The sequence below is a fragment of the Rhododendron vialii genome, chromosome 1a (genome assembly GCF_030253575.1).
Source record: "Rhododendron vialii isolate Sample 1 chromosome 1a, ASM3025357v1".
In the NCBI taxonomy this organism is placed as follows: Eukaryota; Viridiplantae; Streptophyta; class Magnoliopsida; order Ericales; family Ericaceae; genus Rhododendron; species Rhododendron vialii.
Genome location: NC_080557.1, coordinates 44,597,277 through 44,618,554, shown reverse-complemented (window position 1 = coordinate 44,618,554; position 21,278 = coordinate 44,597,277). Strand labels below are relative to the sequence as shown.

Below are 21,278 nucleotides of genomic sequence, written 5' to 3'. Positions count from 1 at the left end.
GTAGTTGGATTGAGGCCAAATTATCCATAAGGGTGGACCTTGGGCCTATCAACCTACCTTGAATTTCTATAATAACCCAAAGGTCGGCCCAATATGTAACGGCCCTGTCTTCTTCACGCTGACGAGGTTCTCTGATATCTGAATAGATTTGGTGCAGAGGGTTTCTAGTACCGTAGAGAGCGTTTCTGCAGCGGGGCGATTGGCGAAGAAATAATCTGAGAGGGATACGAAAATGGCCTTACACCTTTTGAAGCTTCCCATCATACCCCGCTGTTGTAGTAGTACCACTGCTAGTATCAGTTCAAGTACTCTCTCTCTCTCTCTCTCTCTCTCTCTCTCTCTCTCTCTCTCTCTCTCTACGTGTATGGATTGCTGTTCTCTCTCATACCCATCTCACGAATCTATTCGTTTCTTTGTCTTCATCTATCTGGGCTTCTGGGGCTTCACTGTTTCCTTTCTTGGTGATTCTTTATTTTAGTTCCATACCCTTTAGCAATCTTGGTTTGTTGTGTTGTTACATTGTACCTGTGATGCTTTCTTTAAGTTTGGTTCTCGTTTAGTTGATTGTTTGGATTTATGGATGATATTTACGGGCCAATAATGGGGTTACCAAAGGAAATAGTAGTATTTCAGTGTGTTCCCATGGCGTTTGAGAAAAGGAGTGTTATAGAGAAACTTATCAGTGCCAAACTGGCACCACGTGGTGCCCGAGCAGTGCATGTGCATCCCAGCTGTCCATTCCAGTTTTGGACGGCTTTGGAGAGAGAAAGAGGGTGGCAGAGAGGGGAGAGAAGGTTTTAATTTGAGCCGTCCAACACAATTTTGGACGGCCCGGATGCGTTGCTCAAGCACCACTTGGGCGTGCCCACGCGGTACCCACCCGGCATTGAAAAATTTCTCGAGTGTTATAAGTTGATTGTATGGATTTATGGATGATATTTACGGGCCAATAATGGGGTTACCAAAGGAAATAGTAGTATTTCATTGTGTTCCCATGGCGTTTGAGAAAAGGAGTGTTATAGAGAAATTTTTCAGTGCCAAACGGGCACCACGTGGTGCCCGAGCACTGCATCCCAGCCGTCCATTCCGTTTTGGACAGCTCGGATTTGGAGAGAGAAAGAGGGCAGTAGAGAGGAGAGAGAAGGTTTTAATTTGAGCCATCCAACACAATTTTGGACGGCCTGGATGCGCTGCTCGGCGTGCCCACGTGATACCCACCCAGCATTGAAAATTTCTCGAGTGTTATAATACCTGCATAGACTGTAATTTTATTTGGTTATGGTTTTCATGAGCTGTATAACAAATGATTTAATGACGTGATTGATTTAAGTAGCACCCTTACTGTTCTCATTTTGGGGTAGATTGTATATCAAAGTGTATATGAAACTCCTCACCTTTTTTGATCTTTGGGTTATATTGGATGTGTCCTGATTGTGTTAGACTAATTTTCAGTGAGATGGGGCAATACCCGAATGCATTTTGCCATCAGATGCTTTGCTGCGGCTAATAAGTCACAAAAGCTTCCACTGAAGAGAAAGTGAGCTCTCTCTCTCTCTCTCTCTCTCTCTCTCTCTCTCTCTCTCTCTGTATGTCAGCATCTGACAAGTAGATGGCCAACCACTATTTCAAATCTAGTTTGCCGTCGTAATGTTGCTATTTAAATGAATCAAATAAAGTAAAATGGCAGTGGCTTTTTTTTTCCTAATCTCGTTCAACCAATTCTTAGCTTCTTCCTTTTCTTTTGACTGGTAAATTATTTTCTATTGAAGGTTGTACATTGGCAAATGTGATTAAAAATCATGTTCATATATATCTTATGCAAGTTCTTGGAGCAAATTCATCTCTTTTATCTAGGCACAGTGCATGCTTTTGTGAGCCATTGGTGCATGAAGAATGTGAATTAAGAACTGGCATCATACACAATTTTGGCAGTCATCTTAATAAGCTTAGGATTGAGAATACCGGTGTCAATCTTGTTACCTATAACAATGGCTTTATAGAAAATCTTTACCTCTTCTTGATTACTAGTGGTGTCGATGTTTTCAGGAAAAAGAGACTTGATGAGTTATGTGTCGAAAGGTTTCAGCAATACAGTAAAACCTTCATACAATCATGGATTCTGCAAGGTAGATAGTCTGCCGAGATGGCGAGATGTGCTCTTGGTTGTTTGTTGGGGAATCTGTTAAGCTTTGTACGCTATATTAGAGTAGAAATCATATTTTGGTACTTAAATTAGTATCTAACATGCCTTGAACTACAAAACTGATTCTTTGATTTCATTTTGGTTGTTTTCTAAATAATTGAGTGAGGCTCTTTAATTGAATGATAGAAGACATAAGTTGACATCTCAAATATGCATATGATATATTGGTTGTGTTACACAGCTTGTTTTCTAAAGAATGCTATTGAATGAGTCTCTGTAAGAGAATGATAGAAAAAATAACTTGATATTTGCATGATAAATTAAAAGCTGATCCAGCACATAGCTAAAAGACTTTGAATGCTGTACAACTTTAGATATTGTCGGGATAACAGCATAACTCATTAGCGACTTTGGTTTTGTTAATGATATATTTCGAGTATGCGTACAGCCTGTCATCTATATAGTCTTCACTTTCTTCTGTGCCTCTTATTCTACGTTGTGGCGAAGGACTCGATTGAACGTCGTTCTTTTTTGGTCTTCGGCACCTAGTTGAACTTATTCACCTTATTAATGATTGTTGAAATGACCGCATCCTTTATAATTTATCAACCAAAAAATAGGTAAGGTGAGAATAAAATAACATGTCCGATGCTATAATTGACTTTTGTTGGTTGATCCTCTCTTTGTGCCTTCTCTTTCTCGCTTCAGGTAAAGTGTTTGTGAATGGTAAACTGGCAAACAAAGCGGGGAACCCTGTCTCTGATGACGCTGTGGTGGAGATTAGGGCTGAAGTTCCGAAATATGTATGTAGGTGATTATTCTCCAGAAACAAATATGGCATTTCTATGCATGATGTCTCATTTATCTTGGAACTTTGTGAGATATGCGGAATTCAGTTGTCTCTTGTTGGTCCTGTTATTCAGAGCAGGATATAAGTTAGAGGCCGCCATCGAACAACTGAGTGTGGATGTCAATGGAAAAGTAGCTCTTGATTCGGGGTTGTCCACTGGAGGGTTTACTGACTGCCTACTTCAGTACGGTGCTTCATTTGTTTATGGAGTTGACGTTGGATATGGACAGGTAGGACTCTGGCACACATTTCTCTAGAGCTTTCCTGTCTTCTTTGCTTGCCTGAAGATACAACATCTTCTTTGCTTGTGCATTCTATTTTAACTGCTCATTCAACTCACTAAAGCAATCACAATGCAACAAATGTGATGGTGGTGCTTCTGCATTCCATTTCTACTGCTAATTCAAATAAATTTTTCAATAAAGGAAACAGCTGTGTGGAACTTTTAATCACGGGCAAGATGCAAAACTGTAGGCTCGCTTCTGTTCACGACATTCCATGCTAAAGCTTGCTTAAGAAGGTTGGGTGACATAGATTAAATGTTTGTGGAAGATAAGATTCATGATAAGCCAAAAAGGCCTTTTTGGCCTAGCGAGCATCCTAGAGTGGCGAGTGAGTTGAGATTTCCTAGTAATGCAAATGTTACTTCAGTCAGTCTGAAATGGAATTTTAGTGGATGTTTTTTTGCACAGAACATGCTAAAAACATACATATGGCGCCTTAGTGTGTTCCTTCCTTTTCACCTTTTTCAAGCTATCTGTATAAAATTGGATTTCACATGTTCATGAGCAAGGGTTGATGTTGATTTCCTATTAGGTGGCTGACAAAATTCGCCATGATGAACGTGTGTCAGTCGTAGAGCGGACCAATTTAAGATATCTTTCTGGACTTCCACAAAAAGTTGATTTGGTGACATTGGATCTTTCATTCATCTCCATCCTTCTGGTGAGTTTTTTTTTTTGGTTGCTGAAATAATCTTAACTGTCATCAGGTTAATTCGGTTTTCTAAGCTCAGTTTAGAACATTACCACTCTTTGGTCTTCATTCCTTGGTAGATGCAGCCTCTGGTTTCTGCATGCCCCTTCTAAAAGGCAGTCCATTTCTTTGTTCTATGTTTTAGAGTGAAATCGCAACTATCTCCATTAGTATTACTTCGATAATATTAGTCGTTATCAATATTTAGTCCTATTAAAGGCTTTCTTTGTTCTATTTGTTGGTCTGATCCATTTCTTTACCCCAGTGCAGGTCATGCCTGCTGTGGTCAATGTAATGAAGGAAGAAGCTACACTGGTCACTCTAGTGAAACCCCAATTTGAGGCTCGCAGAGCTCAAGTAAGAATGCATTCATTTTCGTGATTTGATCCGAGTAAGTAGTAAGCCCGATGGGAAGGTCATCACCCAAAAAAATAAGTGGGGGAAAAAAGAGAAAGAAATCAAGAATTCACATGTGTGCATGTGCTCACTTTCTGTGTGGGGTCTAGGGCAGCGGCAAATTATGCCTATTGTGTGGCGGATTGTATATCTTCGTCAATTGCTTCTTAAGAATAAAGAAAAAGGAAAGATAAAAAATGAAGAGCTTTTTAATTCTGAATTAAAACTTCGATGTCATTGCAGGTGGGAAAAGGTGGAATAGTGAAAGATCCCTTAGTCCACCAAGAGGTATGTATTTTCTCCCTGTTTGATTGTTTGTTGTTTTTGTTTGGTTGCATTTCGGAAGTATGTATCATGCTTTTGATGATAACAATTCGACATGCTAACAACCAGTGCCAACCAAGTGGTGGATAAGACGTAAATAATGTCAACAAATTTAGAACTACAATATGTTTCTGGAATATTTTTTACACTCACGAGTCACGCAGTCACGCATATTTCTAAACACTTTCGTATAATGCAATACACTTTTAGAATATTAATCAGACCATGGCAGCATAATTTTTGACATTTATGATGTATATCCCAGTTAACTAGATATGTATTTGCATATACTATATTTTGTTGTCTTGTCTACCAATCAAATTGGATTGGTATTGGACTACAGAATAAACTGAACATGGTTAAAGTATTTTTCTTTGACATAGAGATTCATTGCTATAGGTTCGTGAGAAGATCATCAATGGTGTTGAAAATCATGGCTTCCGCTGCAAAGGGTGGATCGAATCCCCTTTAAAGGGTGCTGCAGGGAACACCGAATTCCTGGTTTGCTTCACCCGAACAGCTGACGAAATTGCAAGCCAGCAATCCATAGACGAAAGCAGATAAACAGTGAGGTGAATCTGAAAGTGAACTGTGCATTTTCAGACCAGAATGCAGAAAATGCCATTTGTATTCATTCTTTTCCTGGCTAGAGGTTGTAAAGGATATTTCAAACAAAATGCCATCTGCGTTATTCAAAGTTATAAAGCATTAACTTCTCTTATGATCTTCAAGCTATGCAAATGGGCATACTTGTATCCCTCACATGTGAGAATCCCTCACGTGTGAGAATGTGTTTCCCTTAATTTCCAAAACAATTTCTGAATTCAACTCAGACTGTAACAAATGTGACTGTATATACTGTGTAACAAATGCGTTTCCCTTAATTTCCAAAACAATTTCTGAGGATGTTGCTTTACAATCTTTTTGACCTACAACTGATTGACTATCTTGTCCAATGAATAGTTCAGCAGCTAAAACTGCCTGAATCATTCAAGTATTCAACATCTCAAATGGGATCCTAAGACCAACCACCTGCCCGATGACTGAGAGCCACGATACAAGATAATTTTCAAATTCCACTCGATGTTGGGCCCGAGAAGCATCAGTTGAAAGTAGCAGCTTCATCCATTCACTGGTCCCACACGGATGGAGTGTACACCATGGCCTATTCAAGAAGGGATGCTCCTACAAGTGATAAATTTCTCAATTTAGTTAAAATCTGGAGATCTGAGGATAGATCTTTGAGTTGATAGTATTGAAAGGGGAGTGATTTTGCCACTCCCCTTTTTGCTAATGCCACTCTCCCCTTTGTGTCTTTATTAGATGATTTGTTTTGTGAGAGAAGTAGAGTGGCATTAGAGAAAATGGGAGTGGCAAAATCAATTCTCTATTGAAAACTCAGTTTCATAATTTAAAACAAGAAAGGATATACAGGGATAGATACAAATGAAAAAATGACTACCGATGACAACTTAAGGTTCAAGTGTCATTTTTACAAGGACACAAAACCATGACTACTTGCAATGCCAAGTTTTACCATCCTATTACGATATTATCAACATGAAAACAAGGTTACGAAACTTATTGCAAAACCCCTTATGCTATAAAACTTGGTAAAGCACTTACTAGAATCCACACCCACACCCCTTTCCTTAATAATCTTAAGAGGAACAGAAAGAGTGAGTGCAAAATAAGAAAAATCGTACCTCCTGAGTTATGAATGTCCATTTGGATTCCATCAGCAACTTTGCAGAATTGCCGGGGAGATCCTTTTCTATGTCATCCATTGCCAAAGGTTGTCCATCTATTTAGACAACAAGAGTAGATGTAAAAGTAAACAATTCATTTCGTAGGCCAGAGCCAACTAAACTGTACAGACAAATCGGAAGCCATGTGTAGGCACTGGCAAGAACTAATGCTATACCAATAAGTCACAAAAACCTAGAGAACCCTACTGCTGTAACTTTTTCCTTCATCTGAATATGAGAGTTTATGCATATGTGGCATCACCCTGTAATAGGTATACATCCATAAGCATTTGCTAACAAACATGAATAAGTTGAACATGAAAATTTTGTTTTCCTTCTGTTCAACAATCGATCACCCTTAAGGCTTAAAGGTTTAGATTGTCCACGAGAAACAAATGAAAGGGAGAATTTTTTGGTTTCTATTTTCTATTGTCAGAAGAAGAAGAAGGGGGAAAGTAGAAAAGAGGAAGGAAAGAATGAAGGCAAAATCGTAGTGTACTAAGAATACTTAGCCTAAGAATTAGATATATCTTAACATTTAAAATCACAAGCGACATGAGATGTCTCATCTATCACAAACCTAGAAAGGCATAGCATGAATATCATATAAAGGTACTCAGTCAAATATTGAGTTTACTATTTACCAAATGAGATGATTATACAGGATGTCCATACCATTGCAGTATCCACGGAAATAAAGCACTGGAACCCTATATGACGAGCTGTACACTATGTGGAAGTCATAACAATGTATTTCATCGCCACAACTCTGGACCTGGCAACAGCACTGTTATTTATAGAATAAAGTAAAAAATCAAACTTCAAGAGTATCAGTATCACCATGTCTGATTGCTGATAACTTAGTAGAGGAGATGATAACCATTACATAACATACAACTTTTGACAGGGTTACCCTTGTTGAATCTTTGGCAGGGCAGGCAAGGAGAGAAGATATGTGACTACTTAGTGAACATTTATCAGGAATGATAAAAGGTAAGGTATGCGAAGAAACTAAAAAGATATGCATACCAGAATTGCACCATCAATAGCGTCATCTTGACCAGAGCAACTAGGCTCCTCTTTTCCTACGTCACTGACTTCATCATCATCTTCCTGTACAAGACGGTTGCAGACTGTATGTAAAAGACAACTTAGCCCAAACAGAGTGATTGTCACAGTAGATTTAGGGCCTGTTTGGCCATTCGATTTGTGGCTCTTGGATGATGCAGTTTTGGTTTTTGGGTATTTGGGAGCCAATCTAAGCGTACATCATACCTTAATGGATAATCAGAAATCACTTGGTGAATGGAGAATCAACAAGTCAGAGCTTTTTGGATTTTGATTATACTTCTACTCACAAAATCTTTTCGCAAAATCTATTATGCACATATCATCCAAAACACATTGACATATTTTCTCATTATGATCCAAAACTACATAATCTACAATCCACAATCTAAAAATAATCAGCTACCAATCACCCCCTTAGGCCGTGTTTTCATGGGCATGAGTCATAGTTGGGGGATATTTAGCCCCGTAGGATGAGAAATATTGAGGGGAATTAACAACTCGACATCCTAAGGTATTGAATGAATCATGTGTTGTAAAATCATTATGTCCAACGATTATGCAAATTCTCCACCAATTATTGCATTCAAACCCCCAAAATGCGCCAATCTCATAACCAATCCGAAGAATCAAACAAGTTCAAAAGCCATACCTCACTAGACTCACGAAGAAACACATTCTCCAATGATAAATATCCTTCTGCCTGATACACAAACACAAATACATGATACAAGAATCACAATTGCAGAGCATGAACTGATTCAGATGAGAGTGGCATATGGGTTAAAATAAAAAAAAAAACCAACTTCGTGGGCAGCAGTCCAAGGGTGTTTAGGGCAAAGGCTCCATGACCACTGAGGGAGACTAGTAGAGTTAAATCTATTCCACTTCTCAGCGAAAGCAAGCGCAGCAATACGGAATTCACTCGATGAAAGGGTACCATCCCAATTCAAGATATCAAATCCTTGCTCCATTTGAAATTCTGAGAGCCTGAACAAGATGAAAGCGACAAAGGGTTTCCCTTTCTGGGTTGAAGACGAATCGATTTTGTCCTATACGTGTTAGATCATGCTTGCCGCTCAATCTTCATTATGATTTTTCAAAGAAAAACCCAAAATCCGAGGAAAAAGATGACGATTTGGGAATAATACAGTAGTATACGCCTTCCGCGTATAGAACAAGAACAACAGAAGGGGGGACCTAAGAGGATGTACACTAGCATAGGTAAAATACATTTTTAGTTATTTTGGAGAAGAGAAACTCAAAAAATAGCCCTGCACTAGATTAGGTAAAATACATTTATGAACAGGACTTAACCATTTTTACCTAAATACTATTCACACCCTTTTTTTTTTATTGTTTCTTTCTCTCTCTCCTCTCTCCTTGGGAAAAAAATAATAAGAAAAGAGTGAAAAAATATAACTTGCTCTAACTGGGAAGTCAAACAGGCTTTATATTTTAGGCAAAAAAGTCATTTATTAATAGTTTTTTACGTCAATCCCCCTCCTTATACTCTCAATTAATCCCCTCCATCCAAACGAAGTATTATTTTATCCCCATTTTCTAATACCTCATCCAAACCAAGCACGATTTAATACTCCCTCCATAAATGTGGGTCATCCATTATTAACCAATACTCATTACTATCCAATCTCTCATTCTTACATAAAACCCCTAACCTAATTCTGCATCCAAACGACAAAAATTTCATAAATTATTACAAAAATTTATAATTTGAATATTAAAAAATTTGTATATTGAATCACAAACCCACACCCCAAAAATTTGTAATAACACCACCACAAAAACTCAGCTTGCGCTGTCTTTTTTACCGTGGAATTCTTAAAACAACACTACACAAAAATTCGGAAACAAAGTCACAATAATTCGTAAAAGTAACCACAAAATTCATAAAATCAAGACCTGACAAATCCTATATCGGGCCACAAAAAATCATAAAATAAGCCTTAAAAACCCGTAAAGGGGGCGTTTATTGAATACTTTTCCCGTGAATTATGTTAACTATATATATTGCCCACGCGTCTATAGTTTCATAACTCTCCATTCTCCTTAACTCTTTTTTTTGTTTTTGGGTTTGGGTACTTTTGTTTGTCTTCTCTAAATTTTTCATATATTCGCGCTCAATCTTTTAGATTGTTCTTTGACCTGATACGAAAGGGGAAAAAATGTTATCAGAAGGTACGAGATTCTGTTTTGATACACCCTTGAGAGGAGTTTTATACAATAAATCTATTTCTAGTGGCTCAAAGTCTTATTTGTTTGCTTGTAGGGACAGAAATGATAACAGATGAACCTCTCAAGATTGCCTAATGACAAGGTCGCAATATCTGGCTTCTACTATTTCAATAAACAGAAGATAATACGCATGACTGGTTACCAAACCATGGTATTCCAATACATAATCAAGGAACAAAATAGAGTAGTAAAATTTACACCAGTTGAACTCAATGTATCTAACATCTATTATCCAAAGCATTTGCATATTGTCTGCAACAGTACTTGACACCAAAGTGAACCGTAAGATCGAATATACTGTCACGGATAACGACACACCCGATGTTTCTTCAATCTTTTCATATGGGTAGCAGGTGCAGCTTTTACCTACTATATAAAGATATCTTCTTGGGAAGTACCAACAAGCTGATGTGCCTGCCAGAGGAAGAGAAATAGAAAATATGGGAGTGCATTTGGGGTAAGAGAAAATGATTTGGAACCATTCTCCACATGTTGGGTAGTTGCAATAGCCTTGTTTACTTATTGTTTGTCTGCCTTATCGTTTTGGCCGCCTGCGGAAAGAGATGTAGGAGAGGTATACTTAGTTTCAGGTCTGCTGGTTCACTCCTCCATTCATCTCAAGTTGTTCCGACATTTTCTTGACCTTCTTCTTAGGATAGATATGGACAGAAGGTGGAAGAAGAGTTTCCTGTATTTCCTGCAAGTTGAAAAGAAAATTGTGTTGAAAACCGATTTTTGATGTACGCCAGTATGTATTTTCGTTTGAGAAGAACAGAAGATCCGGAGAGCTAGAAGTCAGAGATCCATTTGAGAGAGATTTTGTTTCTCAACACCCGGGGCTTCCTGAACTCCATAATGTGAGAGAGATGGCAATTAACCAATTTCACGAATTAGCCAGAGAGAAGAATCCTAGACTGATCCCAGATAAAATGAAAATCAACGTAGGTGTGTGCATGCACAACATATCAGTAGAAACATACACATAGTATGTATTCACTTTTGAAGGACATCAACATGCACAAATAGCCCAGTGTGCCAGTCGTGGCAGCTCTCAGTATTAGAAGCCGGGAATGGTAACCGAAAAAACCATTTACACAAGTATGTTTGCATAACTTTACAAGCAATCATCTTTGCAGATGTGTGATTGGGAAAATCGCTATACGGCCACCTCCAAATGATGGTCTAGGAAAAAATGAGACAATCAAATCACTACTTACTATCATTTTCTATTGAAACGTGCAGAATCAATGATCACAAAACGAATAGTATGTAGACATACTATTAACATGATGTGCACCATAACCAATCAATGAAAGATATGCCAAACAAATAGAGCACGTAAACTAACTTTAAAAACGGAAAAAGAAATCATACTTGCCACCCCTTCTTGCCTCTAACTCCACCCCGGATCGCGTAAGCTTCTTTGAAACCATTCTTGAACAATAACTCAGCCACTTTCATGGAGTTGCCATCAAAACTACCTTGCAGGAAAAATAAAGGAATAAGCAATAAAATTGCAACTATGCTCTTTTATAGGACAAAAGTAAAGATACAATCTACGAATCCACAGCTCATAGCAACTACAATGCCCGATGTTCAAGTATTTATACATGTGGAATGGCATAATGCATTCCTTGAGCAAAGAAGCCATATTCAGGAAGAGTATAGAGGAAAAAAGAACACACTTAGTTAGCTAGGGTCAGCAGATCTGACTTGTCAAAAAAAAAAAAGAAGAAGCAGATCTGACTTCGACTCAACTACTCCTTTGCAGATATCAACGACACCGGATATAAACCCATCTCCACTATTTCTATCGCTTCCTACTGAAATATTTAGACTCCAATCAAATCCCCTTCATCTCTGACTGTCGCTAGTGGTTCCCTGCCGTCGACCGCTATGTAGTACACCATTGCCCCCTGTGATACTCACGAATAAAAGTGGCGATGACCTGGACATCAGCCCTGGTTGCTACAGTGAAGGTGATTTGATTGGAGTCGAAATATTTCAGTAGGAAGCAATAGAAATAGTGGAGATGGGTTTATATCCGGTGTTGTTGATATCTGCAAAGGAGTAGTTGAGTCGAAGTCAGATCTGCTTCTTCTTCTTCTTTTTTGACAAGAAGTCAGATCTGCTGACCCTAGTTAACTAAGTGTGGCATAAATCCCAGATATACTGACTGAAAAAGGGAATGGTTGGCATACAATTATCTACCATGACTAATCTTACATTGAGTGCCTTTCAATCCTTCCTCCTCCAAGTATTAACATCACTATAAGAATACTAACAGGAAAGTAAAATCCAAAAGGGGGCAAGCGAAGAAGGAAGTGGGAAGGTGGTGCTTGATGAAGGCAAGTCACCAAGTCAAGAGCATATCACAGTTTGAAGATACAGAGTTGGGTCAAAAGTCTACAATATGCCATAGTTCTCATCTTTGGTGTGCAAACGATTTTCTTGTGACTGTAGAGATCTTATAGGATATTTCTTTTCCTGCTGACATCAATCAGCATGCATACTTCCAAGTCCTTGGTCCAAAAATTCCATGCATGCTGAGATGAATCAGCATGCATGCTACAGATCAGTCATTTTTCTAACTTGTTATTTCCAAAGGAAATTGCAAACAATAACTTTTTTATAACCATTAGTGTTATAGCAGATGCCTCTTCATAAAACAATCCGGTAGTATTTTGTTACCAGAAAACACAAACCTGCACTTTAACAAGTAAATACACCATTCCACCTCTCTTGTCCTCTCGGTTCTAATTGCCAGCATGTCATGCTTCGAAGTAACTGAGGTTGAATACCAATGCGAATCCAGACCTTATTTTTTTCTTTTTGACAAGTGAATCCGACCTTAATTCAAACAACAGATTCCTCATTTGCATGGTTGCAATAAGTGTGTTGTTTCTTGGCATTCTCTTTGTTTATTATGCCTACCTAAAAAGTGATAGGAGTATAGAGCTTGACCTTAAAACAAACAACTGGCGCTACTGCCCCTTATCACAAGAAGCCCCATAGGGGTATTTGTTTCCTTCCTTAAGTTCTGGATACAAAACTATTCCAACCCACCACAAAAAGGGATTGAAATGCCTCTCTCCTAAATCCAACATTTCAACAGGCCAAAGGTTTAAACATCAAGAATTACAATTCCTTTGAAAACCGATTATTCAAGCAGGGACCACTCAATGCCTGGCATGATATTAACAGCCTTAAGTAACTTTATCACACAATGCTGCAACTCAATCGAAAGAAACTAAGCCTTGAATCCCAATCAGTCATTAAGGGATGGCAATTAGTTATATCTAGAAGTAGCTAAGATGAAAGATGCGAAACTTACTTGTCCAGAATGCAAATTATGGTATTAGCCGGCTCTGGGAACTTCTCCAACACCATCTTCACAAACCCATCTTCATCTCCTTCGCGAAACTCAACCTGAGCCAGAGCCTTACCCACAATCTTCAAATTCGGGGAACCCAAAAACCGCACACTCTTGCTGTTCCTAATATCCAACAGCTGAGTACTGGGGTCATCTCGAAGCTTTCTAAAAGCATCAATGGCCGAAATAAACTTGTACTTCTGGAAATACTCTTCTGTCAGAGGAATCACAACCAGCCAAATGAAGGTGACACCGGCAACAAAAAATGGGTTCCTGTTGTTAAAATCATCAATGGCGATCAATACAGACTCCAAGTTTATTCTGTTGGATGCTTCTTCAACGGGTACAGAAGGGTCAGAAGCAAAGCAAGAAAGAGGGAAAGAGAGGCTCATAGAAAGAAAAGACAGATGGGATTTTAGATGACCGTTGAGAAATGAATGGGTTTGAACTGCAAAAGTTGGGTTTGGTTTGTGGATTAGGGGTTTTGGTTGGGGTGGAAGAGGGGTTTTCATGGAGGAAAAAAGAAGATGGGTTTTGTTGGGATTGGAGTTTGGAATGGAGTTTGGTAGGGAAGGAGTGGAATTGAAGTTGGGTTTGTGGGTTTTGGGGTGGATTTGGAAACCAGGGGAAGATGAAAGGCCTATGGAAAGAGACTCCATGAGAGAGAGAGAGAGAGAGAGAGAGAGAGAGAGAGAGTTGAGGGGTTTTGGATTTTGATAGCTAGAGAAGAAGATAAGATAATCGGCGGTTTCATGTAACGGTTGGTCCAACTGTTAACGTTAATTCTGTTTAGTTACCGCGTAATGGCGTTACGACGGTTAACAGCTTTTCACTATGGTGCTACTTGCTGGTCTAGGTTGGTGCAGGTCTTGCTCGGCCACTCGACCTATTTTCATGAGTGATTGAATGGTCCGGTTCCGGCATTTGATTTTACGCCACTTTTTTATTTTGTTTTTTGTTTTGTTGTAGTATTTTGTTTTGTTGTACTTTACTTTCGTATTAATATAACTAAATTGATCTTTTTCTAAAAAAAGAAAAAACAAACACAAAAAGGCCAACGAAATGAGTCAACCTATTTTCATGAATGATTGAATGGTCCGGTTCCGGCATTTGATTTCACGCCACTTTTTTATTTTATTTTGTTGTAGTATTTTGTTTCGTTGTACTTTATTTTCGTATTAATATAACTAAATTGATCTTGTTCTTAAAAAAAAAAAACACAAACACAAAAAGGCCAACGAAATGAGAGACCGTGATCTATCAAACACTCTTCCAGAGCCAACCATTATTATTCAGCCACAAACTTACTCACATTCACATTGGGGCCTATGTACACTACACCTCACAGGTGCAGGGGAGAAGTAAAAGTAATTTCTTTGTGGGTTTGCCCGCTTATGCCGCAAAGCAGCATCCCCTTCTCCTTTCTCCCAGATGCCCTTCTCCTTTCTCCCAGAAGTCAGCTAGGAATTATAACCTATCGTTTGATGTCGTCCAAAGAAAACTACAATCCGAGCCAAATTCGCAGTCGAAAGGTCACCAAGGTCGTATGGAGGGATAATCAAAGTGACTAACATCCACTTCCTGCTCAACACCCACTTTCTTTTTCAATCTATCAGCCACCTGGTTACTTTCTCTAATCATATGACGAATTGCGCAATTGCATTTCTCAACAAGTTCAAGCAATCCCCCAAGTTTCTGCAGTTTCTGTAAGGGAAGTGAGGTGGAGGACCCGCATTCACCATGCTCATGGCAGCTTTCAATTTGCACCCGATTAAGCCGTTGTCCCTGTAACCCTGTTAGTCTCTTGAACATCCTGTAAAGCTCTTAAGAGAAACATGATCGAAAGGTATAGAAATCATGGCAATTTCGTTACAAAGATCCAAAATCCGTTCTTCAATAGAAGACCAAGAAAATCTTCAACATTAATATGACCAACAAACACATAAGAAAGCACAAATGAAATGTAATACTCCATAAGACGAAACAAATTACTAAATAATAAGGAAAACAGTGCATATATTAAAAGGATCACAGTATCAGCTTTTACATTCAACAGAAGATTAACATTTTTCGTTTTTTTTTTTTTTTAAGAAACTAGATTCGATCATACAATACAACAGTAAAGGGACTGAAGGGTTAACACTAACTGTTAACAGGATCATGATCAAAGTTTAGACTTTCCTACCCACTAGTGAAGGTAAGGGGCCTGGTACTGGAATCCATTCCCGAAGAAGTTGCCATGAGCAGGGGACACAGTGTAAGCAGCGGAACCAAGATGTGAGGGGAATTGGTTGTCAGTTGGAGCAGGGTAAGCATAAGGTCTGTCATACATGTACTGGGGAGGGTACCTGTTGTCAGTCACTCTAGCATAGAAGTTCTTGTCAGCAACAACATTAGTGACACGGGGCGCATGTCCGACGCCATTGGCACGGGGTCTTTTGGGTTGAGGTTTCGCAACTTCTGTAGCCCTCTTCTTGTCAGCCTTTGCCTTCTCCAGCAGGAGAACCCTCTTTTGGAGTGGGTCCAGGGGATACTGCTCTTCAAGTTTGTGGTCTTCTATGCACTTGATTACAGCCTTCAGTGCAGTCAGCTCCCTTTCATTGACCTCATTCTGATTATAAGAAAAACGTTTTAGATTAGTTGAAAGTATCCAGCATCAGATCCCATCCTCTAAGTCCTGTCCAAACTGTTCAGTCCTCCTTTCAAAACTTAAAAAACACAATTTGTATAACTCGTATTATACAGAACTACCAGAAGGAACAGCACTAAAGAGTAATATGTAATTGAGCGTGCCCTGAATTTGTATAATGATGCAAGCGATAATTGATCAAACCAAACTGCTAAGACTACTGAAGAATTACAGCAGTACAACACAAAAGTAAAATAGGCATTTGGAAAGAGCAACACATGCACATTAGAAGCATTAACCCTACCTTGGTACGTGCTAGGCTGTTACAATTAGCAAATTGGTATCCATTTTATAGCTAACCAGTTGAGATTTCATGTTATATAGGATCAACAGATGCTGTCCTTTCAACCAATTGAAGAGTAGCGAACATACCTGTGCAGAAGGAGATGTATTCCCACTTTTGACAGGTGAAGAAACCTTTTTCGCCTCAATCAAGTAGGACTTCAGTAATGATACTGGCGAAAACTGTTTGGTAAGTTCAAATTCAAAAGCTAGGTTAACAGCATCAATTTGCCTCCCATTATTGAGCAACACATTGATAACCCCTGAAAATTCCAAGAAGACCAAAGAGAGCCATCTCAATCTCCAGAAAAATGATACGAGAGCAGAAGATTCTCTCCAAGACATTAATGTCATTCAAGTCGTTCAATATTGTGCAAGATTTCTACAAATATTGCTCTAATCGAGGTGAAACAAAATGAAAAAACCAAGTCATGTGTAGGGGAATTGCAAATCCATCACAAAACAAAACACAATACATTCCAATGTAACATCCAATAGGACTTACTACCAACCTTGGACATGCTCATGCCCAACATGCCTTTTTTATCAAAGATAAATATCCACTGTCAAATAAAAAAGAAGGCGTATTCCTCCTTTACAAGCAGTTCATGGGGTACCTTACACTATCCATATCTCACAAGAGTTCATTTTGCTGCCTAGCACACACAACAAAATCCATGCCTCCATGGATATTTCTTAAGTCATATGTGACTACACTCGCCCCCCTTTTCAAGTATATGCAACAAAAGATTTTGGCAAATATAAACTCCCCAATGGTCCAAAGTCCAAACAACCCACCCATACTGCATCCCATCTCCCCCACCCACCCACACACACAGACGGGAAAAAAATCACAAATAATGATATGGACAAGTAAACAGCTACCAACCCGGCATTTTCTCGGACAGTCCAAGGGAGCGACACAGATCAGCTGTTTGGCGACGACGGGACACCATTGGTATTAACTTCTGTAAGTCTTCCTGCTCGAAATCAGAATCTACACCAAAAGTGGCCAAAAGTTGTAAAAATGCATGAGCCTCCAAGGAGTTCCCATTGTTGGCATCCACATCGAGATCATCTAACTTTGGCTTCCACTCCTCAGCAATATCCCTTGCTCGTTCTTTAATGTTCTCAGTGATGATGTTAGAAGCAGAACTTAACAAAGTGCTAAGGCACTCCATCAACATAATACAGGTCCGGCGCAAACCCAGTAGATTTGCGTCCTTTTTTGCATCCAGATTTGACCCCTCCATGCAGTAGAAACCATTGAGCGAGTCCAAAACCAGAGAAGCTGGGTCAGTTGCAGCCTTTAGCGCAATAGGAATTTCTTCCCTTACGGCCGCAAGGTTCTTACGGTTGTCTGAAATGAATTTGTGGAGGCCTTCTGAGTCCATGTCTTCACATAATTTCAGTAGTTGGGGATAAGACATCACCTCCACATTTTCATTTTCAGAAGACTTTTTCACATCGTCTGAGTTGCTTTCAGCAACCATCGCATCAGGTGGTTTCTCTTCCACAAATGGCGCCCCGCCTTGATCCTCAGAGGTAGCAGCAGCAGGTTCCATGGCAGAAACCTTCCTGTGCTTCTGGATAGCATTGGCAATAGCAGAAACAGCAGAATCTCTCTTCTCTTGGAGCCTCTCTAATGAAGCATGTTCCTTAGCCACGACAGCTGCTTCACGCTTCTCCAGTATCTCCCAGGCTTCGGTTGTTTTGGTTTCATACTCCTTTTCTTGGTCTTCCAGTTCAGTAAAACGCCTCTTCAAAGACTTCTCAAGCCCATGAAAATGTTCCTCCAGTTGTTTCCATTTCAGGTTAAGGGTTAAGGCTCGATGACTTTCAAGCTCAGCAAATGCTTTCTGGAGTTGCTGTATCTTAGAGGTTGTAGACTCTATGAGGGTCGCAACTGAATGAGTATCTTCCATGGCAGACAATCTATGGAAATGCAATAACATAACAAATTAATTAATAAATGAAGCAAAAGTCTATATGGTTGGTATGAAATGACTTGATAAACCCACAAGCAGTTAGGAGAGAGAAAACCATACATGATACATGTAATTATCTAACCCCAAGTGAAGTGAGAGAAGAACAGAAAAGGAAAGAAAAGTACATCAGCTTTAAGTACTATTCTGTAATAGAGGAGTTCCCAAAAGGGGGAGAGAAAAAAAAGTACAAGGATAATCTGTTAAGTTTTTTCTGCAAGAGTTTTGATTGACCTCTGATTCTATGGAGCTAATATCATACACACGACACGTGAGTACATGACATATCCATGCATGCACATGTCGAAATCTGACAGTTTACATTGCCGTCAAGTGTCCTAATTATGAACTAACGTGTATACTCATATGTGTATTCGTGTGAGTGTGTGTGTCACACACACACACACAAACACAGGATTATGCTCGTGGACAAGGATTATGCTTAGAAGAACTTAGGAGAGCATGACAGCATATTTGGTGTTGAGAAGAGCCTCATATTTGAATGCTCGTGTTGTGTGTCTGTTTTCATTTCTAATTGGTTAACTTAGAAACCCAACATGTCCAACAACTAACTCTAATTTACATTTGAAACATTCCAGGACATGATATGGTCCTTATCCAATGTTGGAGAAACCAAGCCTCGAATTCATTTAAAAAAAAAAAAACTCAATTCATTCCATTTACACGTGTCATTTTACCCGCACACATTACCAAGCAAGCAAGGAACTCTACTAACACTCAATTGCTACAATGAATTAGGGCCATCCATCGGTCGGGTTTTGTCGGGGTCGGGCCGGGTTGGACCCGACCCGACTTTAGTTGGATTGTTAAAATGGTCACCCGAGCCCGACCGAAATACTTGTCGGGTTCCAACCGAACCAATTGCTTATTGGGTCGGGTTCGGTTAGACTGCGGGTTTGTACGGAGTCACAAACTCAATCACAGATCTAGAAATCTCACAGACCAGATCACAATCACAATTAACAACAAAATATTACAAAATCACGTTAACAATCACAGATCTACAAGAAAATGAGAACAAAAAAAAAATTAATAGTGTTTGAAAATAGTTGAAGAACAGTTCAGAAAAATAAGAGGACTGAAGAAGGTTTTGAAGTTTGAACAGTTTTTCGACGAGGAAGTCTTTCGGTCGTAAGGATCATTGTGGAGCTTGTTTCATGGATTACAGAAAATAATTGCAAACCTTTATTCTCTCTCCTCCTAAAAACCTTCGTTCTTTTACAGATCTACAAATTTTCGTTCTTCTCTTTCTCGATGTCTGGGAACAACTGCAACAAGGACGCCGTATAGGAAGAGGTGGAGACGCCGCCGTTTGTCAGGTGGAGGATGGAGGAGAACGCCATTCGTTGGGTGGAGGAGTGGCCGGTGAAATGGAGGAGTGGAGGAGTGGTGTTCACTGGGAGTCTGGGGATGGGAAAGTGGGAAATGGAGATAAATAGATAATAGGGTTTATTTTTCAGTTTTATACTAAAATCAGTCGGTCGGTTCGGGTCACCCGAGAAATGATCCGGTGCATCCGACACCCGACCGACTAAATGTGAAACCCAACTAAATTAACCCGAATCCGACCCGAATGATTAATCAGAACCGTCCGTTGTGCCTGTTTTCGGGTCAGGTCGGGTGGACAGCCCTACAATGAATGCATCCCTCACTGAGAAGACCTCAGTCTTCCAATTTCAAACCCCAACCCCAATATCTCACAAAGCCCCAAACAAGTTTGAAATTAAAAAGTCCAATTGAAACCACCTAATATGACACACAGAAGTTAACTTTCGGATATTAAAAAAGAAATTAATCAATGACAACTGCGAGGAGAACGTCAGGGTACAGAATGCACGTTTATCCTCCAAAATCAAACAAACTGAAACTGAAACAAAATAAACAGAGTGATTAACCACATAACAAACCTAAATGCAATCCCATACCAATTATAAAGCAAAAGGTCTTAATTTTCATAACCAAGAGTGTCAGATAGCAAACGACTAGATCAAAAGGCACGCTGAAATAGGGCGAAATTGAGGACCAAAATACAAGAGTGAAGATCCCTATCATCAAACTACACTCATAATTCAGCCAAAAATCAAGAATTTAAGACAATAAGCTTGAAAACCCGAAGCTAAATTTCAGTCGAGAATAGGTCTCGATCCGGAGACTAAAGCTATGACTTTAACGAACGAGTGAGTCGAGGAGGGAGAAGCCGAAGAGCCCTTACCGGATCGACGATACAGGCGGAGGGAAAGGATCGGACGGCGGCGGAATCAAGCCATGGTTTTAGTGAGGGTTTGTGGGACGCTGCGAATCCGTAGAGAGTGAGAGAGAAAGAGTAAAGTAGGAGAGAGAGGGAGTAGATATATCGCGCAGCCTCCGACACAACTGTGTCTTGCTTTCGTTACGAGCAGTCTGGTTTTTTCTAGTTCCAGGCATTCGTGCCACCAGGGTCCAGGGCTGTTCAAGAAAACCTCCCAAACCGTAAAATCGGTCAGATTCGGATCGAACCCTCCTACTTGGTCGAGTTCTGCGGTCTATGGTCAGGTTATGATTCCAAAAAATTAAGAATCGTTAATTTTGGTTCGGTTACTGGTTCTCAATTAATGAACCGTGATTAGAACCGAACGAGATCATTTAAAACTAAGATAAATATAGAAATACACGTGTGTGTAATTAAATATGTATTTGAATTTGGTAGGTTAATCTTTTCATTGCTCGTGGAAAAAAAATATTTTCCTTACTAAACTTAATTTATTTAAAGATAAAATCTCATTTGTTAGGAAAGCTTTTATTTTCTTCCTTCCTTCCCTATTACAGCAAATTTTCTTCCTATTTTTTAAGTTTTATGAATTCATATTTTGTGAATAAGTGTTTGGATGCTTATTGAATAGAACCGAACCAAAATGGACCGGTCTTGCGGTTTGGTTCTGGTTAGGTTTCATGCATATATTAATTAGATTCTGGTTCTCAATTTTTTAAAACTATTTGAAATTGTCCGATTACTAATTTTTTAGAGAACCGGATCAATTCGGCGTGTGTACACCCCTCCATACCACTACAATTGTAAACTTTTTGGGCCTCCCGGGTGTGAGAAAACTGCCAAGTAAGCGTGAAGTCATCGTTGGACCACGCGGGAAGACTATTTTTTTTTTTATTTTAAAAAAGTTTAGCAAAAATGTG

General features: G+C 39.3%; 5 protein-coding genes across 7 annotated transcripts in view; 1 reads left to right on the top strand and 4 right to left on the bottom strand.

Moving 5' to 3' along the window:
* LOC131319661 (uncharacterized) overlaps window positions 1-9,496 on the bottom strand; it is a 53,742-nt gene extending 44,246 nt beyond the window's left edge. The window contains exon 1 of the mRNA XM_058350043.1: window positions 9,486-9,496. The gene's annotated coding sequence lies outside the window, so the exon portion shown is untranslated. The remainder of the gene's footprint in view (window positions 1-9,485) is intronic.
* On the top strand, window positions 110-5,409 carry LOC131319546 (uncharacterized). 3 transcript variants are annotated; one of them, XM_058349850.1, is made up of 9 exons: window positions 113-305; window positions 1,453-1,537; window positions 2,047-2,126; window positions 2,852-2,954; window positions 3,067-3,223; window positions 3,810-3,938; window positions 4,239-4,325; window positions 4,608-4,652; window positions 5,088-5,409. In XM_058349850.1, exons 1-9 carry the CDS (start codon window positions 233-235, stop codon window positions 5,250-5,252), a joined length of 924 nt encoding a protein of 307 aa, XP_058205833.1. In that variant the 5' UTR covers window positions 113-232; the 3' UTR covers window positions 5,253-5,409. The 3 variants fall into 3 exon arrangements, with proteins under 3 accessions (XP_058205842.1, XP_058205850.1, XP_058205833.1); XM_058349859.1 differs by lacking the exon at window positions 3,810-3,938 and having other exon boundaries at window positions 110-305; XM_058349867.1 differs by lacking the exons at window positions 1,453-1,537; window positions 2,047-2,126 and having other exon boundaries at window positions 110-305.
* LOC131319583 (ubiquitin-like-conjugating enzyme ATG10) lies at window positions 5,527-8,714 on the bottom strand. Its single transcript, XM_058349930.1, has 6 exons — window positions 8,311-8,714; window positions 8,157-8,207; window positions 7,466-7,549; window positions 7,112-7,211; window positions 6,395-6,492; window positions 5,527-5,873 (listed from the first exon to the last, which is right to left on the bottom strand). Exons 1-6 carry the CDS (start codon window positions 8,476-8,478, stop codon window positions 5,679-5,681), a joined length of 696 nt encoding a protein of 231 aa, XP_058205913.1. The 5' UTR covers window positions 8,479-8,714; the 3' UTR covers window positions 5,527-5,678.
* Window positions 9,497-9,895: 399 nt separating the features above from the next.
* On the bottom strand, window positions 9,896-13,864 carry LOC131319563 (rhodanese-like domain-containing protein 4A, chloroplastic). The gene is made up of 3 exons (XM_058349880.1): window positions 13,095-13,864; window positions 11,135-11,237; window positions 9,896-10,457 (listed from the first exon to the last, which is right to left on the bottom strand). The coding sequence occupies exons 1-3, from the start codon at window positions 13,790-13,792 to the stop codon at window positions 10,347-10,349; spliced, it is 912 nt and encodes a 303-aa protein (XP_058205863.1). The 5' UTR covers window positions 13,793-13,864; the 3' UTR covers window positions 9,896-10,346.
* A 1,257-nt stretch (window positions 13,865-15,121) lies between these two features.
* Window positions 15,122-20,487, bottom strand: LOC131319537 (FRIGIDA-like protein 3). The gene is made up of 4 exons (XM_058349825.1): window positions 20,323-20,487; window positions 16,994-18,039; window positions 16,195-16,367; window positions 15,122-15,744 (listed from the first exon to the last, which is right to left on the bottom strand). Exons 2-4 carry the CDS (start codon window positions 18,027-18,029, stop codon window positions 15,322-15,324), a joined length of 1,632 nt encoding a protein of 543 aa, XP_058205808.1. The 5' UTR covers window positions 18,030-18,039; window positions 20,323-20,487; the 3' UTR covers window positions 15,122-15,321.
* Window positions 20,488-21,278: the final 791 nt, after the last annotated feature.